At 34.9% G+C, this 22102-nt stretch overlaps 4 protein-coding genes across 4 annotated transcripts; 1 reads left to right on the top strand and 3 right to left on the bottom strand.

Annotated features, from left to right (window-relative positions):
- Positions 1-779: 779 nt before the first annotated feature.
- LOC124436053 (AP-1 complex subunit gamma-1-like) lies at positions 780-15632 on the bottom strand. The gene is given in 26 exon segments (XM_046985979.1): positions 780-1215; positions 1565-1663; positions 1848-1967; positions 1970-2010; positions 3243-3398; positions 4147-4318; positions 4944-4978; positions 5938-6029; positions 6538-6553; positions 6556-6640; positions 6719-6847; positions 7907-7993; positions 8300-8422; positions 8786-8840; positions 9117-9257; positions 9583-9752; positions 9827-9925; positions 10559-10639; positions 11774-11869; positions 11956-12032; positions 12460-12556; positions 12661-12745; positions 13785-13841; positions 13919-14043; positions 14673-14908; positions 15512-15632. Coding segments are annotated over 25 exon segments (2532 nt in total). The 5' UTR covers positions 14874-14908; positions 15512-15632; the 3' UTR covers positions 780-1122.
- A 337-nt stretch (positions 15633-15969) lies between these two features.
- LOC124437108 lies at positions 15970-16873 on the top strand. The gene is made up of 3 exons (XM_046987128.1): positions 15970-16227; positions 16322-16453; positions 16650-16873. Exons 1-3 carry the CDS (start codon positions 16111-16113, stop codon positions 16716-16718), a joined length of 318 nt encoding a protein of 105 aa, XP_046843084.1. The 5' UTR covers positions 15970-16110; the 3' UTR covers positions 16719-16873.
- Positions 16874-17545: 672 nt separating this feature from the next.
- On the bottom strand, positions 17546-18040 carry LOC124436051 (gigaxonin-like). The gene has a single exon (XM_046985978.1). The coding sequence runs from the start codon at positions 18038-18040 to the stop codon at positions 17546-17548; it is 495 nt and encodes a 164-aa protein (XP_046841934.1).
- A 14-nt stretch (positions 18041-18054) lies between these two features.
- Positions 18055-19236, bottom strand: LOC124436050 (E3 ubiquitin-protein ligase NRDP1-like). The gene has a single exon (XM_046985977.1). It carries the CDS (start codon positions 19168-19170, stop codon positions 18055-18057), a length of 1116 nt encoding a protein of 371 aa, XP_046841933.1. The 5' UTR covers positions 19171-19236.
- Between the last annotated feature and the right edge of the window lie 2866 nt (positions 19237-22102).

The raw sequence follows: 22102 nt of genomic DNA, 5'->3' as shown, positions 1-22102 counted from the left end.
TTTTTCTTCATCATTGTCGACGTTGACATGATTTCGCCCTGAACGTTGTCTTTCTGTTGACCTGTTTGTATCCAAGTTGTTCCTCTAGTCGAATTTTATTTCTTCGTTGCTCTGCCAGCGAATTTGCTTTTGTTTATTTTATTCACATTTAATCTCGGTTTTTCAACAGTACTTTAATGGTGCTTTCATACTTTATTATGTACACGTAAAACGAACAAAGATGAATCCCACAGGACCATATTTTCAGTCTTTATAAGAATAATGATTTCTAACAAATGAATGTACATTTTATTCATTGCTAGTTTTGTTGATGTACGATGTACGAAACATCAGAAAACAAAGAGCCTGAAGGAGCTTGTTTTTTAAAGATGACTTGGCGATTATAGCTAAAAGCAATGGCAATAAGAACTGACATCACATGAAATCCTGGAAAGGTACGAGTTAAAGATGGACGCTAAGAACAGGGAGACCATAGTATGCAATAAAATCGAGAGCAACTAATAAATGCCAGAAAGACAAATGGACAAGATTTGAGAAAAGAAAGATTGTCATTTGATTGGATTGACGTAAACAAAATGTTGCAGATTTCATAAATAGCAAAAATAACAACATATCAACAAATCGTACTCTTTTGTCGAAAAGTGGAATCCAAGACCGGATTTTCAAGCAAAGACGAGCATAAAGAATGATTAAACTTCCACTTTAATTTCGATCATCTTCACAGAAAGCGGGCCATAACATCATAAGAAAGTGTACATCAAAATGGAGGAAAACACAAATCTCAAAATTAAACTTTATCTGTTTCTCTCTCTTATGGTAGTAAAAATCTACAACGAATTAAAGAATTCCACAGTTTCGCGTGTACAAATATTTCTAGCAAAAATAATCAAAAACACATTTCTCCGATAAAATCAAAATCAATATATTGGCGGTTGTAAGTGAATGAAAAACCTCTTGATAATAATTCACGTAGTTTTGTATACAAATGCCACACGAATTTCAAAAAGCATTTGCATTAAACACGACTGAATACTGACACGCATGTTTCGCGTAGAAATATTTGTCAAATACTCCAAAATCGTTTTATGAAATAATGAAGCAGATTATATGATCCATGATTTGTCAGAGTTGAGGAAAATTGTTAATCTCGGCTTGATCGGAGACTGGCGAGCCGTTGATGACGTAATTCACTTTGATTCGCATACGTAACGGCGCCTAAGTGTTGAAAAATACAAAATAAATTCTTTCGGCCGAATTCTTGGATTGCAAAGCTAAATCTTGAAGTGAAAAGTGTATCGAGTTAAATAGTTCTGGGAGTATGGGAGTATGTATGTTACCTTCTGTACATGTGGGGATAGTGCAGGATAGCGAAGTCCTGAGAAGGATTGTTGGCGTTGACTGACGTTTACTCCTCATTTGACTCTGAAGATGACTACCGCTAAGGTTGTCGAAACGTCAGTCAACAACAACAAAAACAGTCCTTCTCAGGACTTTATTAACCTGGACGATCTACATCCACAAACAAGCAACGATACTCTCGGGTTCAAACAATTTACTTCATTACCTTCTGTGGATTGGCAACTTTAACCAGTTGCGTTATTTGTCCAGAATTATTTGGTGGAATTGTATTCCCAGATGGACTCTGAAGTTGAAGCTGTAGGGTCTAAAAAACAATCAAAGGTCGTATTATTTGTAACTTGAAACGAAATATTGAAATGAAACATACACAAACAGGCGTAAGGGCTCTAGGAGCAACGAGACGATTTCTAAGGGTAGATTTTATTCTTTTGTCGGAGGTGGAATGCCCTTCAGATCCATAAAGGAACCTATACATACTTGTATCATACCTTAGGTACTGCTGCTTGAAATACAAAATCAGTGACAGGAACGGCCATAGCGTTGGTTACGTTTAATGAAATATCCACAATATTGGCAGGATTATTTTCAACTTTTTGAAAGCTGAAGTCGATTTTGATTCCATTTTATCGTACGCTATTAACGACGGAATACCTGTACAATTTAAAAGGCAAATTGAATAAGAGAGAATGATAGTCGTTGACTACATGAGCCCGCGTACTCTGTGGTTCCGGGGAAGCGTTAAGTCATTTTTGTAAGTTAAAACAATCAATAAAAAAGCTCAATATAACGGCAAAACAAAGTCGGTTTTTGACCTGTCACTACTAAACATAAATACCATGTTTGTGGATGTAAATCATCCAGGTTAGTGGAGTACTGAGAAGGACTGTTGGTGTTGATGTTGAATGACGTTTCGACAACATTTGCGGTGCTCGTCTACACAGGCAAGTGAAAAATAATTTGTACTGATAGTCCTCGCTTGACTCTGAAGATTAATATTGCAAATGTAGTCGTAACGTTTGTCGACACCAACATCAACAGTCATTCTCAAGACTGTACCAACTAGGACCATCCACATCTACAAACATGAATGTAACGATACTCTGGTGTTCAAACCGTTCAATTCCTACATAAATTGCATCAAATAACGTGAAAAGATAATTGTTTGAGACAACAAATTCTCGCATTTGACATTTTATAAGCTCACAAGATGATACTATAAATCGCAAGATTATAATTTTGGGAAAGACTTAAAAATGTAGTCGGTGACAAGCTTTATGGCGGGCCGTTATTTTGAGCTGTGTATTTATCATTTAAAGAATTTACTCGAATATTATCGATATCACAACAATTGGAGTTTATCAATTTTCTAAACATAGAAAAAGAAAACCACTTAACGTCTTTAAAATTACAACAGAAATTATTTATACCGCTTTGAAAGATGGTAACTTTCACGCTTAAAACAACTTACAATGACTTAAAGTAATATCACGACAAATTGCATACATGGACAGAATTTCTAGGGGCGGCAGTTTCTTCAAAATATCTGGTTTCGCTTCCTTACAAGACGTTCACCCCTCTAAGAACCCTTCTAACAAATCAATACAGTTGAAGTTACATTTTCAGGGCAATGTTAAAACTCTCTACAATACATTTGGTGGCTGCACTACCCGATCGGCCCTAAAATCTTTACACTTTGTCTTACGTCACTTTCTTACCAGGCAGCCTTCCTAAAATTTTTAGAACCACCCCTCTGAAACTTTGAAAATCTGCATATGATTGCATCTCAGTTAACCGTGTCATATTAAAGTGATCATGGACAGTTTTCGAAGACAAACAATCACATCACTCGACAGCAGGTAAGGAACTCAAGACCATTCTCCTACCTTGCTGCGCGGCCAACGGTTGGTTGAACGAAGGTATGAGATTATTTGTGTAATCTTGCTGTACCACGGGGGATGGATTTGAGGAAAGACCATCCAACAAATTAACCATGGTATTAGGTGCAGCTGGAGGGACTGAGTTCATCGAAGGTGGTGGTGCTAAAGGATAAGAGAGGACAATAAATAATGACATTGGCAAAGAGACTTTGCCAGTGAAATCTCATATTAACTAGAACGTTAAACACACAACTACGTATCTTTGAAGCGGTAATTGAAGTTAGTGTTTCTCAATGACCTAGAACCCAGTCTACTAGATACCTGACTCCGTCAAGATTTTATAGTAACAAGTGAGGCAAATCACAATCTTGAAAGATGGCAAAACTGATGATATTTACGACTAACATCTGCTTTCTCGGAGTTCATATACAATTGCAAAGTAAATAGTGAAAATAGTTCTAAAGATAGCAAACACCATAATCGACAAAGTCTATATTAATATTAAAGTAAATAGTCTATTTTTATTTTAAAATGGTGGAAAGAATTGTTTTAAACATTCTTTGAACTTTTTTTTTCATTTTGAGTTTTACGTTTTGCCACCTTTCAAGATGGCGCCCTTGCCTCACCTTGACACGGTTGTTAGACATCTAGAGGACTGGGTTCTAAATCATTGGTTTCCCTGAGTTTTTAGAAGTTCCATAATCTTATTTTACAAAATCAACAACGATTTACATAATTGAAATGACATGTTTTAGTCCAGGAATTCTGGTAATAAAACGAAAACTCGGGTATAAAGGACTTCGAAACGACCTTTTGCACTTCTATTTAAGTTAGCGTTCCAGTTTATACAGAGTTCAGTAAACAGCGCTATCATTGAAGCAAATAATTGGTTCTTGGACTTGTTACTAACCTGAATTTGTGACATTCATGTCAAGATCACCTAGCAGGTCTAGAAGATTGCTACCATTGGTGGAGGGGGGAGTGGGTTGAGGTAGGGATGCTGGCGGTTGGGATGCCTGCGGTTGGGTTGATGGGGCAGGCGCAGATGACGTGTCGCCAAGAAGATCGAGAAGCGTGGTGGACTGAACACAAGAAAAGATAAAAATGAGTCATGTTTAAAAGTGATACAAGCATGGAGTTTGAGACAACATACGGGGTTTTTAACGTTAGTTTCAATATCACAGTGCTATGAGCAGCATATTTTACATGGCGAACGACAGTAAAATGGTTACCATTTTACAATTGATAGCCAATTTTAGAACTGTGAACTAATGTCCCTCATTATTTCAGTTACGTGTCGTGGTATATCTACATTAAGTTAACTAATCCCTAGTTCAACTGTCAGAGGTATTGCGTCGTTAACTTATCGCTGTTAACTTAACTCAGGATGAGATGACTCCTTGTCTTCATTATAAATATAAGTAAATTTGCTATTAACAAAAGCAGACGCGTCTGACAGCATTTGATGAAAAGTCTTCAGAAACGCATCGTGTCATTTCATTTTTAGTTTTTAAAAGTTCTTTTTAGAATAACTCGATTGTCATTCACCATGAAAATACGCTATTCGCAGCAATATTTGTGTTTGCAATTTTATCTTAGTTTTGAAATTTAATAGTAAATTAAAGGAAATTAAATTTTCGATAATACAAACTTCAAAAAATATTCAAAACATAATGAGCACCATTGTATTTAAAACCTGACCCTCACCTCTGTTGGTTTATTTTGCTTCTGTTCAGGAACAGCTACATCACAAAATTACAAAATATCGTCAGACAAAACATCAACGAAACGCGCAGCCACAGTATAGAAACAAACAGTAGTCCCACTCTACAGAAATTTTTTGTAGTATTCTTATTACGCATGTGATTAGCATAGTGGCAGCCAGTAAATTGCATTTTTTGACAAATAGGAGCACTGAAATTGCTATCCGTGGCCAGTCATCTAATTAAACATACAACACCCAAGTTGCACAGTGGAGTGAGAGAACTGTTTGTTTCTATACTGTGGCGCAACGCTGGTGGACCCCGAATGACATGGCAGGATTCAATAAGGCTCTTGATAACCATGGCTCAAAATAACATCCTAAATGTACCCGGCGAATAGGATCGCTCCACTTTATTATCGCTAGGTCGAAGTCATTGGTGCAAATATATACATATATTTGCACCAATGACGTGAAAAATACATTTATTGAGATTATTGATTCTCGTGTTTCAGATTCTACGTGTTTATGACATCACACATTGTCTCACTATAGCGCTTATGGAGAAATCTTCGTAAGCCAAGATTGGCGACCGCACAAAGAACGATCAATGGATGAACACAACGACGTAACGTGAATAGTATGTAAATCAGCACTTACTGTAATTACATACAAAAGCAAATACGGTTTTTCTGAGCAAAAATTGATGTTTAACTTTTCAATGAGAACATTGAAAGGAAAACTGATTAATAGTTGTAATTAATTATCACGAAATGTGACAGGCAATGTACAAAAAAATTGGCAGGACAAAAGTAATTTATGGCCGGTCGTTGTGCGCTGACCGGCAGTTATTTTGAGCTCTGTCGGATACCGTCAGTGCCCCAGATATCACATCCCGCAGAAGATAACATAAAGAACAAAAAACAAGACAACGAGATCTTTAAAAAAAGGAGAGATACAAATTCTTCACACGGCGAGAGTCATGATTTTCTAACTTACGTTGTTCCTCGTGGACACTTTCTTTAACTTCGCCATTCTCGACGGTTCCATTCTTCGTATCCAATACGGGTATTCTCTCTAACAGACCGATCCTGAAGAAAAATACAAACTTAGAACACAAATATTCGACAATGCGAAGTATACAGTCATCAAAAATTGACATCAAAAATTCTTCAATAATCATTGAAAAATTTCAACCTCATTTAATCCTGGCCTTAACACAGTTTGACGTACGTACCGTCATCAAACATTACTAAATATTTGAAAAAATTGGTCACTAGCAGTGTTTGCACTAGCTTGCGTTTTCCGATCTGAGATGAACCATTAAATAAATTAAAGAGAATTGGCAAATCAATCACGACAACATGTGAGAGAAAAATTAAAACATTTGTTATAAATTTGTCTGTTTGGCGTTATTGTTCTTTAATAAATAAAAAAAAGATGTTTTTTTTGTGTTTCCAAAGAATTTCCAAAGAACTTCGGTCTCAGGCTTGCACTGATCATTTCTCAAGTTCTCCCAAACGTTTCCTCGGTGTGCATAAGCCTGTGCAAACACAGTAAACATCTTTTACTTCTTAAATATTTCAAGTGAAATCTAACCTCATTTCATCGTAGTTTTAAACAGTTTCACATATTCAACAGATCTTTGTTGAAGCTCGACGTCCATGTTATCAGAGAAACGGTGAATCAATTTTTTATCGCACTACATGAAGTATAAATAAAATGTCAATGGCAACAACAGCATTTTGATAAAAGGGAAAAAGAGAATAACATTTTCTTACTCAAGATTTGATGTAAATCTTGTACTCAGTTTCATTAGCGCATTCAAGGAATATTCTTTTGAGACTTGATTCAATTGATTGCTCGCCAACATTCCTTCAAGAATATCCACGACATCGTTCTCGGTCACCTAGCAACAACAGAAGCTTTTCGCATCGGTGTTCGATAACATTGTTGATGAATATAAAGCTCGTGAGTGTATGTGTGGATGTATTTATGATCTCCAGGGATATGTATGGTTGAATATTGATTCATCGGGGCATGCACGGATGTACAGTGTGTATCGAAAATCCGAAATCAGATTAAACTTTTTTAGGCAATCGCGCCATTGACATTGTGTTCGAGGCTTGTATTTTTAAATAGCAAGAAAAAGAGGAGCTTTTAACTTGCCAATGATGTTTTTATTAGTTCGTAACGATCAGAAATGATCGAGTGTTCTCCTTATAAAAATTGCAAGTCGAAATTACATGTTCCCTTGGGTGTAGTTAAGGCGGTTTCACTGGCATTTCAAACAAAACCAATGAAACAGCGGATTTCTCACTGTGCTGTATCCATTGAACTAGATATATATCTTGAAGGCTACGTATCTTAAAATAAACATGCATGGACTTGCATGAAAGACGCGTGTCCGCGGGTCAAATCTCGCATTGGCGAGATACGCCTATCGTCGTAATAGAACTTTCTTTGAGCCGTGCGTGGAAGGATTGAGACTAGTTAAATTGCAGGAAAAATGCGATTTCGACTTGCAATTATACTTTAAGAGTGGTCAATGACTTCTGATTGTTACGAAATAACATATCACTGAAAATGTAAAAAGTTCCTCTTTTTTTCCATATTCAATTATAACCGCATAACAAATCTGATTTTATTAATGCTCATTGTATATTCTTTTTTTAATAAAATATCGATATTTTTTTTTCATCTTCAGGGACCAGTTTCCCGTAGGCCGAATACAGCACTATTCACAGGATAGCAATACTTTTGAAACGCAACAAAAATCTCTTTAACTGGAAAAATCTACGACAATCTATGAAATCTACAATAATGGTTCTAGTATTACAAAGTTTCATTGTCGTGAAGAAAATAAAAGCACTTTTTTCACAAGTTTTAAAAATTACTATCGAATGGATAACGCTATCCATGCTTTGTGCAAGCTGCCTCAGATAAGATAAAGCATTTGTTCACTTACATTCAGAGATTCATCTTCGTCAATATCTTTAAACAAAAGTTCACCAAACTCTCCGGTACACCATGCAGCAACTTGTACTAATGATTGCTGAAGACGGAAAGAAAGAAAATTGTTATATACCAATGGTCAAAGTATATTTTTTCTGCAGTTTCATTGGCCGAGAGTAAGTCGTGTGACAAATTAAACTGATTCCTCGCAAGTAGCTTGAGAGTAAGGCTAATATCATGTTCAATGTCAGGGGGGATCAGGGAAGCACACATGATTGATATCATGTAGAATGGCAGGGGGGATCGGGGCAGCATATCTGGCTAATATCAGGTTGAATGGCAGGGGGGTCAGGGCAGCATACTTGACTAGTATCTTGTTGAATGGCAAGGGATGAGGGCATCATACCTGACTAATATCATCTTGAATGGCAGTGAATAGTTGCTGAACAGCATAAGCTTGTAAAGTATCACTTGACGCAACCATATGAATAAGACTTGGAACTGTATCATCACGAACATAGTTTCCAGCCTGTGAATAACATTATGCACGTAGTTATATAACTTTATCTACCGAAGCATTTGATTGGCTTATAAACAAGCATGAAGGTATGCGATTGGCTAATGCCTCCTCCATCTCATTATCACAAATTTCAACTAAATACAGAACTGACGAGATTGCTTAATTCCTTTTTAATGTCTCCACCACTAAGCTTCACAAACTACAGATGCATCTGATTGGCTTATAAGCAAGCCATGACTAAAGTGATTAGTTAATTCCAATTTAACATCTCTATAGCTTAATTTCACTATCTACCTAAGCAACGGATTGGTTTATCAATGTGCTTCATAACACCGTCCAATGACTGGAATAAAATGTTCTAAATATACTCACTGTAGTTAAAACTTTCATCATTATATCAATGTGCCACCTTTTATTGGGAGCATGTCTACAAATGATCAAAAATGGAAAATTTATCTTTCTTCGCGATAAGCACAAAGATGGATTCTAGAAATCCTAATCAGCGATAAACACTAAGATGGATTCTATGAATCTTAATCAGCGATAAGCACAAAGATGGATTCTCGAAATCCTAATCAGCGATAAGCACAAAGATGGATCCTCGAAATCCTAATCAGCGATAATTATAAAGATGAATTCTAAAATCCCAATCGGCGATAAGCACGAAGATGGTTTGAAGAAATCGTAATGTAATTCAACATACTTCTCAGCAACTTGGAAGATATTCGATGTTATGTATGATTTCAAATCAGGATCAACGTTATTGAGAAAAGCCAAAAGTTCCTTCACCATGCCACGTATATTATTGGAGTTTATCAAAGCAAACGAAAGTTCCACTGCGCGCCTAAAGAGACAAAAATATTTCGTCTGTAATCACAGTTTGAATTCACTACGTATGTAACTAAAATTCTTGACTTCTTCAGGTAATTGAAGTTCAACTTTGATTTCAAATACTGCAGTTGCAGCGCCAAGTTTTAATACCGAGTAGAACAGCGGAGTTTTATATCCAATTATTTTTACCGGAGTTTCAACACCGGACTTCTACTATCGTCGTTTTATTACGGGAGTTTAAACACAACAGTTTTATTACCTGAGTTGTTATTCTAATTCAAACTATAATAAAATTAAAATAATCTTGCACTAAATTACATCAAAACTAAAGATTCTACCTTTGTATAGAAATATCAGGATCCTTTAGACAGTCCAAAATGGTACTGCGATGACGCTGGACAGCTTGATAGTCGGCGCTGACAGTTTTTAACAAAGTATTGAGGGCGACATAGCGAATGTTCTTGTCATTATTCAACAAAAATCTTCCTAAGATATTCACAGCCAAGACCTGTACAAAATAAGACGCACTGACTGCTGTTCTACTGGAATACTATTAATAAATATCACTCAATCTTCTCTTACTCGTAAACCGCTTTCTGATTTGATATCCATAATGGCCAAAACAGTTTCATATAAAATAGCATTGCCGACGTTTTTACTTGTCTCCGTATTCGTTGCCACCTGGAGAAATTTATAGGATTCAAAATGACGGAAAACAACACGAAACTCATGTTCAAATATCATTTTAACTTTAGCACGAAGAAGGTAAACATCTCTAATTGACCAAACTATCGTAAATGCTCGTTTTAACGCCGCGGCGCTTTTTAAATTCCCCCGGTTTGAACGCCGCATTTATGCGGGAGCAGCGCTAATTAAATATTTCATTGCCTCAAGAAAATAACGAGTAGAAAAAATCTATTATCATTATGTAATATTATACAACTTGATGAAAATATTGTCAAATAGGCGCAGAACAAGATAGTCGCAAACGTTAGAGTTCAATGATTCCATATTTCTTACGAGCGCCGCGCTAAAGTTACTCAGAGGCGGCGCTAAAGTGGAAGCGGCGCTGAAGCGAGCATTCACGGTAGGCGAGGCAGACGTTAAAGTCAATTAGGAGAGGAAAATTTTCCTAGAAATTGGTGAATTGAAATGAAATCGTCAACAAGTCAATGCAAGCAAAGCCAAACTTATATAAAACACCATTGTTGCAAAAAGTAGCGCAGTTTCGTTATAAAATTAAACCGAAATGTAAATAACATGTGCTATACAAAAGTTGTTTTTCGTTGTGTCAACTAGCGCTTATAAACTCACCTGTGCAAGTACATCATTCATCGTATCGCTTGCTTCTTCGTCGTTCCTCCCAAGAATACGCAACAAACGGATGACGTGAATCTAAAATAACAAGATTTTGATATTTTTATTTACGCATGCCCAGTGAAATGTGTTGATTTACCGCAATCTGATTGGCTGCAGTAGCGGGCGGCTTTTTACAATATCCTGACAGTGGTGGAATTATTTATAATAGCAAGAGTGAATTTTACTATCTTAGACGAAGTGAACTTTGTAGAAAACAATTCAATCTCCACCACTGAACTACGATACATTTAACGCTACCATAGACAGAAAAGCCTGATAATTTTTTGAAGCCAAATTTTACACCTAGACACGTGAGATTACACATAGACACGCGTGTAAGTCAATCAATTATTACTCCGCAAGAGAGTCTCGAAACACTACAGACGCGTGTCTGGGTAAAATCTCTCGTGTCTGGGTGTAAGATTTGGCTTCAATTATTTGCTTCAGATAGTGTTTCATGTATTTTAGGTCAATGGTCTCAACAAACCACATTGACCATTTGACAACGAAAATGTCGTTATTATGAAAATAAAAAATAAAAACTTTATGTACCGTTTAGGTCGCTTTCACATAAAAAATATTTCCCTCCGCCTCAGTGAAAATATTTTTTCAGTACAGACCTCCCAGACGGTAAATTACGTTATCGATAATTTAGTTAACACATAAAGTTATCTACAAAACTGAAATCTGTAAAAATATCTCCCATCAATGATCAACGGACAACGATGTTTCCAATAGTTTTGGAGTTTTCCAACGAAAAATGAAATGAAAATGCTGTTTGAACTGGAAACACAATCTATGTCATAGGTATATTATTTTTACTATTGAACTAAATATGCTCGTAATAAATAAATGGTTTGAACCCGGGAGTATCGTTACATGTTGTTGACTAGTCAACAAAAAAAACCAAGTCCTTTTCAGGACTATACCAACTTGGACAATCTACATTTACAAACATGTAAAATACACGCCACCTGCAGCAAATACATGAAGCCAAATCTTACACCCAGACACGCGTGTGTAGTGCTTCGAGATTCTGAAAATTGATTGACTACACAGGCGTGTCTGAGTGTAATCTAGCGTGTCTGGGTGAAAAATTTGGCTTCAGGAATTTATTAGACTTTTCTATTACAAGTAGCGTTCCATGTATTTTAGTTCGATAATTTTTACCTGAAGAAAGGGATCGCTGATGCCTGAGACATCGTGCTCAGGTGAATAACCAGACATGATTAGGTTCTTGAGAATCTTCACCAAAGTCGACACGTGCTGGATAAATGGACGCGAACAAAAATGATCGGATGAAAACTATCTTCAAAAATTAGTGAAGAGATCATTCATACGGCGTGACTTACTTTTCTAAAATGCGCCACGATCTCTGGATTAAGTTCGCACATCTCGGTAATGAGACAAGTGGCAGTCAGGAGAATGCCTAAAACATCAAATCGTACTCTATTAAACTTATATTCTGATTGTAAGATACTTATGGGAAGTGTGCTCCCCTTAACACAATTCACAACTGCTTCGGATAATTTTCTCCAAAAATTAATAAGCCATATGCCCCCCTGCAACCCAAGGCTAGGAGTGGTACACTCCAAACGCTCATTCTCTAGTCAAATCATTCCTTAAAGTGACCCAGCTAGTTTTACATATCATTAAAAAGTGACCTTTCCATATAGAAATTGCCACCTGCAGCCATTCACCCAAATCATTCTATACTTGCAGAAACTAACCATAAGTTTTCTCATTCAAAAGTGACCTTATCATATGGAAATTGGCACAGCACCTGCAGCCCTTACAACCAAGGCTATGAGGAATGCACCCAATCCCCTAGTAAATCTATCCCTGCAGTTACTTACCGTGGTTTTTCTCATTCAAAAGTGACCTCGTTATTGGGACAAAAATTTCCATCAAGTCTGGTACCTTACGAATAATTCGAACAGCACATAAAGCAGCCTGGAGAGAAATGAAATATGAACTTGGCATAACACATACATACACACAATTTTTAATCAAGGATTTGGGAAAACTACATCAAAAAAAAATTCTCACACCGATACCTTTTTGCGAGTGAAACTGTTGGATGTTTTTAATAATCGCTCGATTTCACCTGCCAAATCACGACTCATTTCTTGAGAGCAGATACTGGAAAAGAAAAAGTTAATCATCTATAATAAAGTGCTCCAGAAATACATAGTAATAAAAAACGAGGCAGAAAAAATTTGTTTGGACAAAATATGATAAGGCTGTGGAGCCCATTTTACCAACATTTCACTTATTTCATGAACTATATATAATTAGAAGTGAAATTCTTTGTACAAAGGCAAACAACCAGCATATAGCATTAAAATACTAAAAAAAAAACACAAGTAGCTGGACAATGCATAGTAGTACTGCCAATAGACCTTCATTGAAAATTACATAAAAGCCAAGCAATATATATTCAGAGCTTTATTAAGCAGCATCAGCATTATTATACATGTACAGTCTCTAATTACTAGATAAAACTTAAAAACAACTTAAAGTTTTATATCGAACAATTATTTAAGGTTTCTGCAGGAATTATGAGAGAGTTAAGAAAAGCATGCAAAACACGAGTAAAAGGTGAGTGTTTTGCACTGCTTGTCTTAACTTGAGCAAGATTCCCAAGTGTTTGGATCAGGTCATCTATATACACTTGAAAACATTTAGCAATTGTTTATAAAAAAAAAACAGGAGAATAGTGTTGCATGCTTTATACATACAAACAACTGGAAATATAAATTTAGCTAAATTCTCCCAAGCAAACAAAGCTGTCAAATTTACATTGAAAACAATGCAGTCAAAAGCATGAAAACATAGATTGCAGTGAGGTTAGAAACTTTTAAAAATTTAGAAAAATCACCAATGTTAATTCGAGTTCTTATTTACACTGTCAGAAATGCACTCGAAGTTAATTAGGCAAGAAAATCATATTGTTTACAAGCATGTTGAAAATTTCTTTGAAAGCAATTTCAATTTTCCTACTTGGATGGCCTGATCTAAACACAGGTATCAACCAATCAGAGCACATGTGTAGCATACTTTAGCAAAACATTATTTCATAAAGTTTTTAATGTATTGACTTGCATTAAGCGATTTCAAGAAAAATCTCAAAGGATGACCGACAGATTTACTGTATAAAAACTGATTCAGTTCCTCCTACCTTCCCAGTGTGCTTAATGCCAGTCCAATGATGAATTGACTGTTGTGATTCAAATCACTAAAATAAAACAACTTGTTTAGAAAGCACACTTCAAGACAAATATAAATTTCATACATTGTGATGTTCATTCATACTTTTTTAAGGAATTCGTTATAAGTAAGTGAACATCCTGTCTTTCATCCAACAACATCATAGCACCAAGATAACCGACTCTCTTGTCCGTAAACTTTGGGGATGCGATCAGTTTCAAACATTCCAACTATGGTTCAAAAAATTTATTCTATAAAATACATTGGTCCTATACAAAGGTTTTTTCAGATTTCCCAAGGCCAGGAGTTAGGAGATCATATTTCCCAAAGTTATTTTAAACTTGTTCATTGGTAACGTTTATTTTCACTTTTACAGAGTTTGAAAATTGCAACACTTAAAAAAATCGATTGTCAAGAGAACTCCTTCAACTTTTGAACATTCCACTATTACAATTACAGGGGAAGAACCAAAAGTGTCAATCAAATGTATCCACATAATTTCTAGCCCTACCTCCTACATAACAACATTTTCACCCCACCCCCCCTTTCTTCATCTACTTACAATAATTACATTTCTCCTGAAGTAGATTGGCAAATGTAATTACGTTATATTAGCACATGCTTTTATTCTTACAAGGCAAATCTGCCAGAAAATCATAATCAATTTCTTTCATTCATTTTTTTGAAGCAGTGAATGAACACAAAAATATTTGCATTGTAAGAGTAAAACAATTTACTGCCTTTGCTACTAATAGGTCAGGAGAGATAGAGACCAATAGCAATATCCATAAAATCTATCCCTGTTCAAACAAGTTTTTGTTCACTTGAAACAAAATTTCACTTGACATAACTTTGTTACCTGTCCAAAATGTGCCGGGTAACCGAGCATATGAATGTATAGAAGCTTGGCCACTGCTCTGGACCTAAAGTCATTGTCCTCTTCACGAAATATATCCCGTATTTGGGCACATTCTTTTGAAATAACAGCACGTTCGTCTGCTGCAGTACGAGCTGCTCTGATGGCTCGAATAAGATCTCTTAGCTTCAATATTGCAGGCATTTTGAGGTCATGAGTTAAAATGAAACCAAAATCTTCTAGAAACCGAGAAAAATGAAAATGAAACAATTCAAAAATATCGAATAATTAATAGCATTATTAATAATTTATCAAGACAATTCCAGGTTTGCACAAACGGAAACGGAACTGGCTTTACGAAAACAGCAAGAGGCAAAGAAAAATAGGCTGTTGTGTAAAAACAAAGAGTACACATGTACAAAATATACAAATTAACACATTCATTGATGAAAAACGCTTCAAGGTAAATTAAAAACACGATATTGGTAAAACTAATCGAGGGTTACAGTTTTAATGCCCAACGAAGTCAATACATTAAAAAACTTCGAAGTTTTAACACGAGAAAATTCTAACTAATCTAAAGTTTACACTCTCCACGTCAACTAAGCCACTAAGTATCAATGGAGCTAGATGCAAAAAGGTTTAAAGCACCTTGGCAGTGCATCTTTATTTGTGACACAAACATTATCCGCTCATTTATAAGACCAAATAAAATCACATCCAGTTCGACATGGTCAGAGTATGACTTGTACTCAAAATTTCACGGTTTATAACGACAAAAGTACAGCACAAAATTAAACTGTGAACACGACAACAGACCAAGTAGATGTCAATGAACGTACCTTCGAGCTCAAGACGGCTCGGGAAGAAAAATTCCTCGCGATATTTCACGTAACTTTCAATTCAACCCAAGCATTCGGATGATCTTGAGTAAGACGGAAGATTTAGAATAATTAAGGAAGCTATTGCGCATGCTCACTTGCATACATGCTTATCACGAATACATTAGCAGAAATTATTTTGAATAACTAAATTTCATGAGACCAGTGTTCAAAATGGTTCAAATAATTGAAATAAAGTCATATTGAAGCATAATCTAATACGTTGAAATATATATTATGACTTGTAGCATTATCATTTGCATTGGTCATTTGTAGTAACCATTATTTACCGTATGAACTTTATTCATGACACGTCATACTCATATCACGAGGTGCTTCCGTTTCTACTGAGTCCAATGAAGTCATGCTATTGACACTTTTGAACAAAATAGGTACAATAGAAAATTTCCGGATGCGTTTTCAAAGTATTCACTTCAAAATTTCAAACAACAAATGGAAACATGTTTGTTTAAATGTGCTGACTTGGCAAGAATAGATAGGACAGATACAGTTGATATTGCGAAGACCTCTTGCATTCCGGACGAATTTTCCTGCAAAATATGGGTAAAAGTGGCAAGAAAGTTAATAGCTCTGCGAAGAAAGAACTTCCCTCAAAGACAATTTCAAGATCTGTGGTAAAAGCCAAGGATAAAAAGAAAAAATCTGTTAAAAAATTGGTCAGTTTAGTCCCTCATTTGGTTCCACGTGTTCAGAGATTGTTCTTATTTTTACATTATTTTTGCATCCGAAATAAAAATTTGTCGTTTTTAGACCAAGGAAAAGTTGCAAGATGATATTGAAAATGCAAATATTCAGTTTACTGATCTGCAAACCAAACTGGTTTGGGAGAAAGAAGATCAGAGAGAAAATGAAAGGAAAGAAAAGTCAAAAGGGCTTGAAAAGGTGATGAATGAGTTCTTAAATGTTTAAACTGTAGTGAGCCTGGATTGAATGGTCATGGTTGTGGGTTGACCTGAAGATTTGTGGGTTGACCTGAAGATTTGTGGGTTGGCCTGAAGATTTGTGGATTGGCTTGAAGATTTGTGGGTTGGCAGGAGAACATTTTTGATGTACTGTCTTCATTGAATTATTCATTTAGATTTCTATGAGTTTTGTATCATATGACAAGCAACTAGAACAAACAACCGAGGTGTTTGGAAACTTATGAATTCAATTGGAGATTGGGATGCCAAGAAATTTTGGGAAACATTGTACTTTCCCTATTTCGATGATAGTTTTTCGAAATGTATAAATGTACAGCAATTGTGATATATTGTATTATAAAAAGTTATTGTGATAAAGAAATAAATTTTTTTGATGAGTGGAGTGGCAGAAAGTTAAAAAGAAATTTATGGTTTGTTAGTAACATGAATTGCCTTAAAAACTTTGATACGAATGATGTACATTGTAAAGCAAGTTTATTTCAAAAATGGCTTTAAAATAGGTACACCAGGCACACAATGACTCAAATAGGATATTTCCATTTTCATTTTATGATTCAGGACAGAGATATGAGACAGGAGAGCTGGGGGGCACAATAATGTAAAATTATTTATTTTTATTATCTGAAGCATTGTATGAAGTAATCTTTCCAAGGATATCTTTGAAAATCATGGATTAGCAATGATGATAATCACTGTTTTAGTACTTTGATTGTTAGTCTGTACCTTGATAAACTGGTCATGCATAATGTGTAAATCAAAATTCAACAAATACATTTAGCCATAAGCATGTTTTAAATAAATTGTAAAATATCTAAGCTGAAACCTATTTGTTAGTATGTTTGTTTCTTTATGCCAGAAAAAATCATTGACCAAAAGTAATATCACAATTAAATTTTATTAAAACATATTTTACACACAGTTTCCTCTGAGGTTATTAATTCGAGAGCTGAGCATTTAAACAAAAATGATATTAAACATGAATTCTTACATTACAACTTCTACATATCAACAATAGTTACACATAAAATATATGTCATTGTTTCATTTCAGTTTAGACATAATTTTGCCCAAATGGTAAAACTTCAGCAATGGCTCCCCTTCGCGGTTTATTCATTGAAGGAAGACATGTCCATGAAGAACTACTTACCATATCGAAACACTCCACTGATTTAAGTTTTTCACCTTTATCATTCAGACCTCCCATGACACCAATTGTACCACCAGTTATAAATGCACAACAGAATCTTCTCTTTTCTAACATGGATGGTAAGACTGTAATTTTTCCTGTTTTACAGTCATACATGAGAACACTGTTCATTACTTTTTTTCCATCACAACCTCCAAGAAGAACAACTTGATCTCTCCATTGAACTGTTGCCATTTCAGTCAATGGATGAGGTAATGGAGGCATTTCCTTAAATGTAAGAGTCCTTGGATTAAATTCCAAAACACTGGACAAAACATTGCTATCCTTTCCCTGTCCTCCAAAAACAAGAACTTTATCATCAACAACAACAGCTCCATGGCACGAACGTGGTTCAGGCATACGACACAACTCTTTCAAAACATAAGATGTTGTACTTGTAATCTGTAATTCACTAATTTCATCCAATGTTGTATGTTTATCATAATCATATCCTCCAATGTGAAAGATTTGTTGTTTACAAACAACAGTTCGATGATGCCAACACCCATGAGGAAACTCTGTGGGAAATGTCTTCCACGTAAAGAAAACTGTTTTATATTCAATGTCTCCATTGACTTGCAGCCAACACCTCCAACAACAAATAAAATATCATTATAAATAAATGATGACCCATAGACGTGCGCATTTTCCATTGATGCTATCTCAAACCATTTCACCTTCTTCCATGAAAATATTTCAACACTCTTTGAGGAACCAGGTGAATAACCTCCAGCAACCAAAATATCACTTTTTAATGTGTTTATAACTATTTCAATTGGTGATGTTAATGTTTGAACATGTTGTTCATTTTTATTCATCTTTTCCAAGATTTGAAACATCATTACTTTCATGTCTTTTATTTCTTTAGTCAGCAAAGAAAGATTTTGTTGAACATCTTTTATTTCTCTCTTTGATTCCATCATTTCTTTACGTATTTCCGCATATTGTCGACCTACTTCAGCATCCATTTTCACTTTTACTTTGTCAACATGATCAAAATTTCGTTGAAACATTTCTCTAATCTCTTCAAAGTCGTGAGAAGGAATCTTTCTGTATTCACATAACTTAGTTTCGTGCTTGATCTTGTCTCGTTTGTTTATCTCCTTGCCACAACGTTCATTAGAACACAACACTGGAGCAAAACCACAATTTTCAACATGTCTTTCTAAATCTTCAACTTTTATAAATTCAGGACAGCCACGACTAGCGTAGTCGCAATTGATCTTAAACTTTGAAATCATATTATTAACAAACCGCGCTGGAAGAAGTGTAGGTGCAGTCAAATTATCTTGACATTGTGGACACCTTTGTGCATTAACTCGTAGATGTTCTTCAATGCAATAACGACAAAAAATGTGTTCGTTATGTCGACACATTCTTGCATCTTTAACGATGTTAAGACAAATGGAACAAAGAAAATTTTCATCAACAGCAGTCTTAAATCTCGATTCCTCATATCCACTTTTGTTATCATTAGGATGGCCAGCCATTTTAGACGCTTTCCAATGCAATTCTGTGTTTGGGACACCTTTAACGCTGACCCAAACCTAATCCAAAAGTTGGCAAAAATATTTGTTTATGGGGCGCGAAGTGTTTCTTTATTATTTACGGGATTTTTAATAAATTAATTATTAAATAACCAAACGTAATAGGTTGGTTATTTCAAATAACCAATTTTTGGACTAGCATAAGTTTGGTTATATCAAATAATCAATTGACAAAATTTGGTTATTTAATAAATAACCATTATTATTTCGGCGCCGATTTGGTTATATCAAATAACCAATTGTACGCTAATTGGTACCAAATCGGTACCGAATTAAAAATGGTTATTTAATAAATAACCAAGTAGCGTACAATTGGTCATTTGATATAACCAATTTGATTACCGAATTAAAAATGGTTATTAATTAAATAACCAATTAGCGTACAATTGGTTATTCGATATAACCAAATCGGCGCCGAAATAAAATGGTTATTTATTAAATAACCAAATTTTGTCAATTGATTATTTGATATAACCAAACTTATTCTAGTCCAAAAAATGGTTATTTGAAATAACCAACCTATTACGTTTGGTTATTTAATAAATAATGAAATTAAACATTAAAAAGTCCGTAAAAAAAAAAGAAACACTTCGCGCCCCATATTTGTTTACCGCTTAAATTATTCAACACGTCATGTCACCCAAACAAAAATAGATACGCATCTCGTACATTGGGCTTTTAACCTTTGTTAGCAACTGTGTTGCCAACTTTGGATTTTATTCCGAAATCTCGGAATTTTTTAAAGTAGATGGGATTCTTTTAAGATATTTAATTTAAAATTAATTTTGGAATTTTTCATTTTGAGAAGTCATTCCATGAGTTAAGGCTCCAGATATAAATTTTTGGGTAAAATGGCTTGTCTGATAACTAGTTATGTTGACGACACTCGCCTCTAAAAGCAGCTAGAGCAGTAGATCAACTGGTATAGAGCGGTGTGGAAAATGGATTGCACTGAAAAACAACCTCTTTATAGAGTACAGTGACTCATTTTTCTCAAGGACTTTTGCGTGCATTTTCTTAAAACACTTGTAACTGATGTTTAGTAAACAAATACATCGTAAATGAGAAATAATTTTAATATGATAACTGACTTGATTCGACAAATGTGCAAAAATTGTTTTTATGTTTAAACGTTCATATTATACCATTATCAATTAACGCCAAAACAGTCCAAAAACAAAATTACATTGTTTTTTATTGCTTTAGTAACTCGTCTCTAAAAACAGAAGAGAAGTTAATAAATAAAAATGCGACAAAAAATCCGGAAAAATTTAGCTAAAATGTGTTATGTTTGAAAAATGATTGAATTTTTGCTTGTTAAAGTTCCTTCATAAAAAAATCCTTTGTTTCCCTTTGCATATGATAAAATTTAACCATTACAAATTGAACGTCTTGTTTCGCACAGTTTTATTCTCCAAATACCTAAAACATGCATTATTTAAAACAAGAGTAGATGAATTCGTGAAAGTTATAAAAAGTTTCTTCTCTTTATGAAAGTTTCTTCTAAAAAGGATAGCGCTGTAATATTCTCCTGTGGGAAAATTGTGATTTTTTGAAAAATCCCGGTTTATTTTTGGGAGCTTACTAAATGCTTTTGATTGACACAACATTGCAGTTGGCAACACTGAAACTAACATGACGTTTTCATTTAAGAAACAAAAAATGTTTACTGTGTTTGCACAGGCTTATGTACAACGAGCAGACCTTTGGGAGAACACGAAATCAGATCAGGGCAAGCCCAAGACCGAAAGTCTAGTAGTAAATTGAAAGTTTAATTGAAAACCAGAGTTGATATTGTGTTCTATTGAAGATTTTTAAGAAAATTTTTTATGTTGGCAGAATTTTCGTTTTGAGAGAGCCACCCGATGCTCGAAGGACCACAAAAAGCATGGCACAAAACTTACACCTCTGTCTTGATGTAAAGCAACTTTAATTTTAACTTTTCTTTATAACTCTTCAATTGTTGTCATTGCTCTAATGATTTCTTGCTTAGAGGAACAAAAGTCACACTTTGCATGTTTGATTTTTTATTTCAGCTTGAAAATATTTTAATTAGAATGGTAAAACTTCAGCAATGGCTCCATATCGTGGTTTAGTCATTGACGGAAGATGTGTCCATGAAGAACTGCTTCCCATTTTAAAACACTGAACTGATTGAAGATAATCTTCATCTTCATCATCAATCTTTCCTCCCATGACAACAATTGTATCTTCTATTATAACTGCAGAACATCCTAGTCTCTTTTCCAACATGGATGGTAAGACTGTAATCTCACCCTTCTTATTTTCATACCTGATAAAATCGCTCAATGTTCTTTTTCCATCAATACCTCCAAGAAAAACAGCTTGATCTCTCCATCGAACTGTTACTATTCTAATCAATGGATGAGGTAATGGAGGTATTTTCTTAAATGTAAGAGTGCTGGACCAAACTCCAAGATACTTGAAAGAACTTCTTTTGTTCCTATTCCTACAATAATAAGTACTTTATCATCAACAACTTCAGCTCCAAGGTAATACTGTGGTTCAGGCATGCGACACAACTCTTTCAAAACATAAGATGTTTTACCAGTAATCTGTATTTCTCTAATCAGATCAGATATTCCTTTATCTTTAATATATCCTCCAATGAGAAGAATTTGTTGTTTAAAAACAGCAGTTTGATGACCCTTAATATTATGAGGAAGCACTCTTCCATGTTAAAGGTAACTGTTTAAGATTCAACATCGCTATTGACTTCTTGCTCCGTTTTCTTCCAACAACAAATAAATTATCATCATAAATAAACGAAAAAGCAATTAACTTAGGATTACTTTCCAGTTTAGAAGAAATCTTAAACCATTTCTTTTCCTTCCATGAAAATATTTCAGCAGTG

Source organism: Xenia sp. Carnegie-2017, unplaced genomic scaffold (genome assembly GCF_021976095.1).
Source record: "Xenia sp. Carnegie-2017 unplaced genomic scaffold, XeniaSp_v1 HiC_scaffold_16, whole genome shotgun sequence".
NCBI classification, from domain to species: domain Eukaryota; kingdom Metazoa; phylum Cnidaria; class Anthozoa; order Malacalcyonacea; family Xeniidae; genus Xenia; species Xenia sp. Carnegie-2017.
The sequence above is the reverse complement of the archived record's forward strand: the minus strand, read 5'-3'. Positions and strand labels throughout refer to the sequence as shown.

What these genes read in the sequence shown, in the direction of transcription:
- LOC124437108 (XM_046987128.1), top strand. Translation starts at nt 16,111, where the DNA reads ATGGGTAAAAGTGGCAAGAAAGTTAATAGCTCTGCGAAGAAAGAACTT. An exon ending in AAAAATCTGTTAAAAAATTG is followed by an intron (nt 16,228 to 16,321) that starts GTCAGTTTAGTC and finishes TGTCGTTTTTAG; the next exon opens with ACCAAGGAAAAGTTGCAAGA. An exon ending in AGTCAAAAGGGCTTGAAAAG is followed by an intron (nt 16,454 to 16,649) that starts GTGATGAATGAG and finishes TTATTCATTTAG; the next exon opens with ATTTCTATGAGTTTTGTATC.
- LOC124436050 (XM_046985977.1), bottom strand. Translation starts at nt 19,170, where the DNA reads ATGGCTGGCCATCCTAATGATAACAAAAGTGGATATGAGGAATCGAGA.
- LOC124436051 (XM_046985978.1), bottom strand. Translation starts at nt 18,040, where the DNA reads ATGCCTGAACCACGTTCGTGCCATGGAGCTGTTGTTGTTGATGATAAA.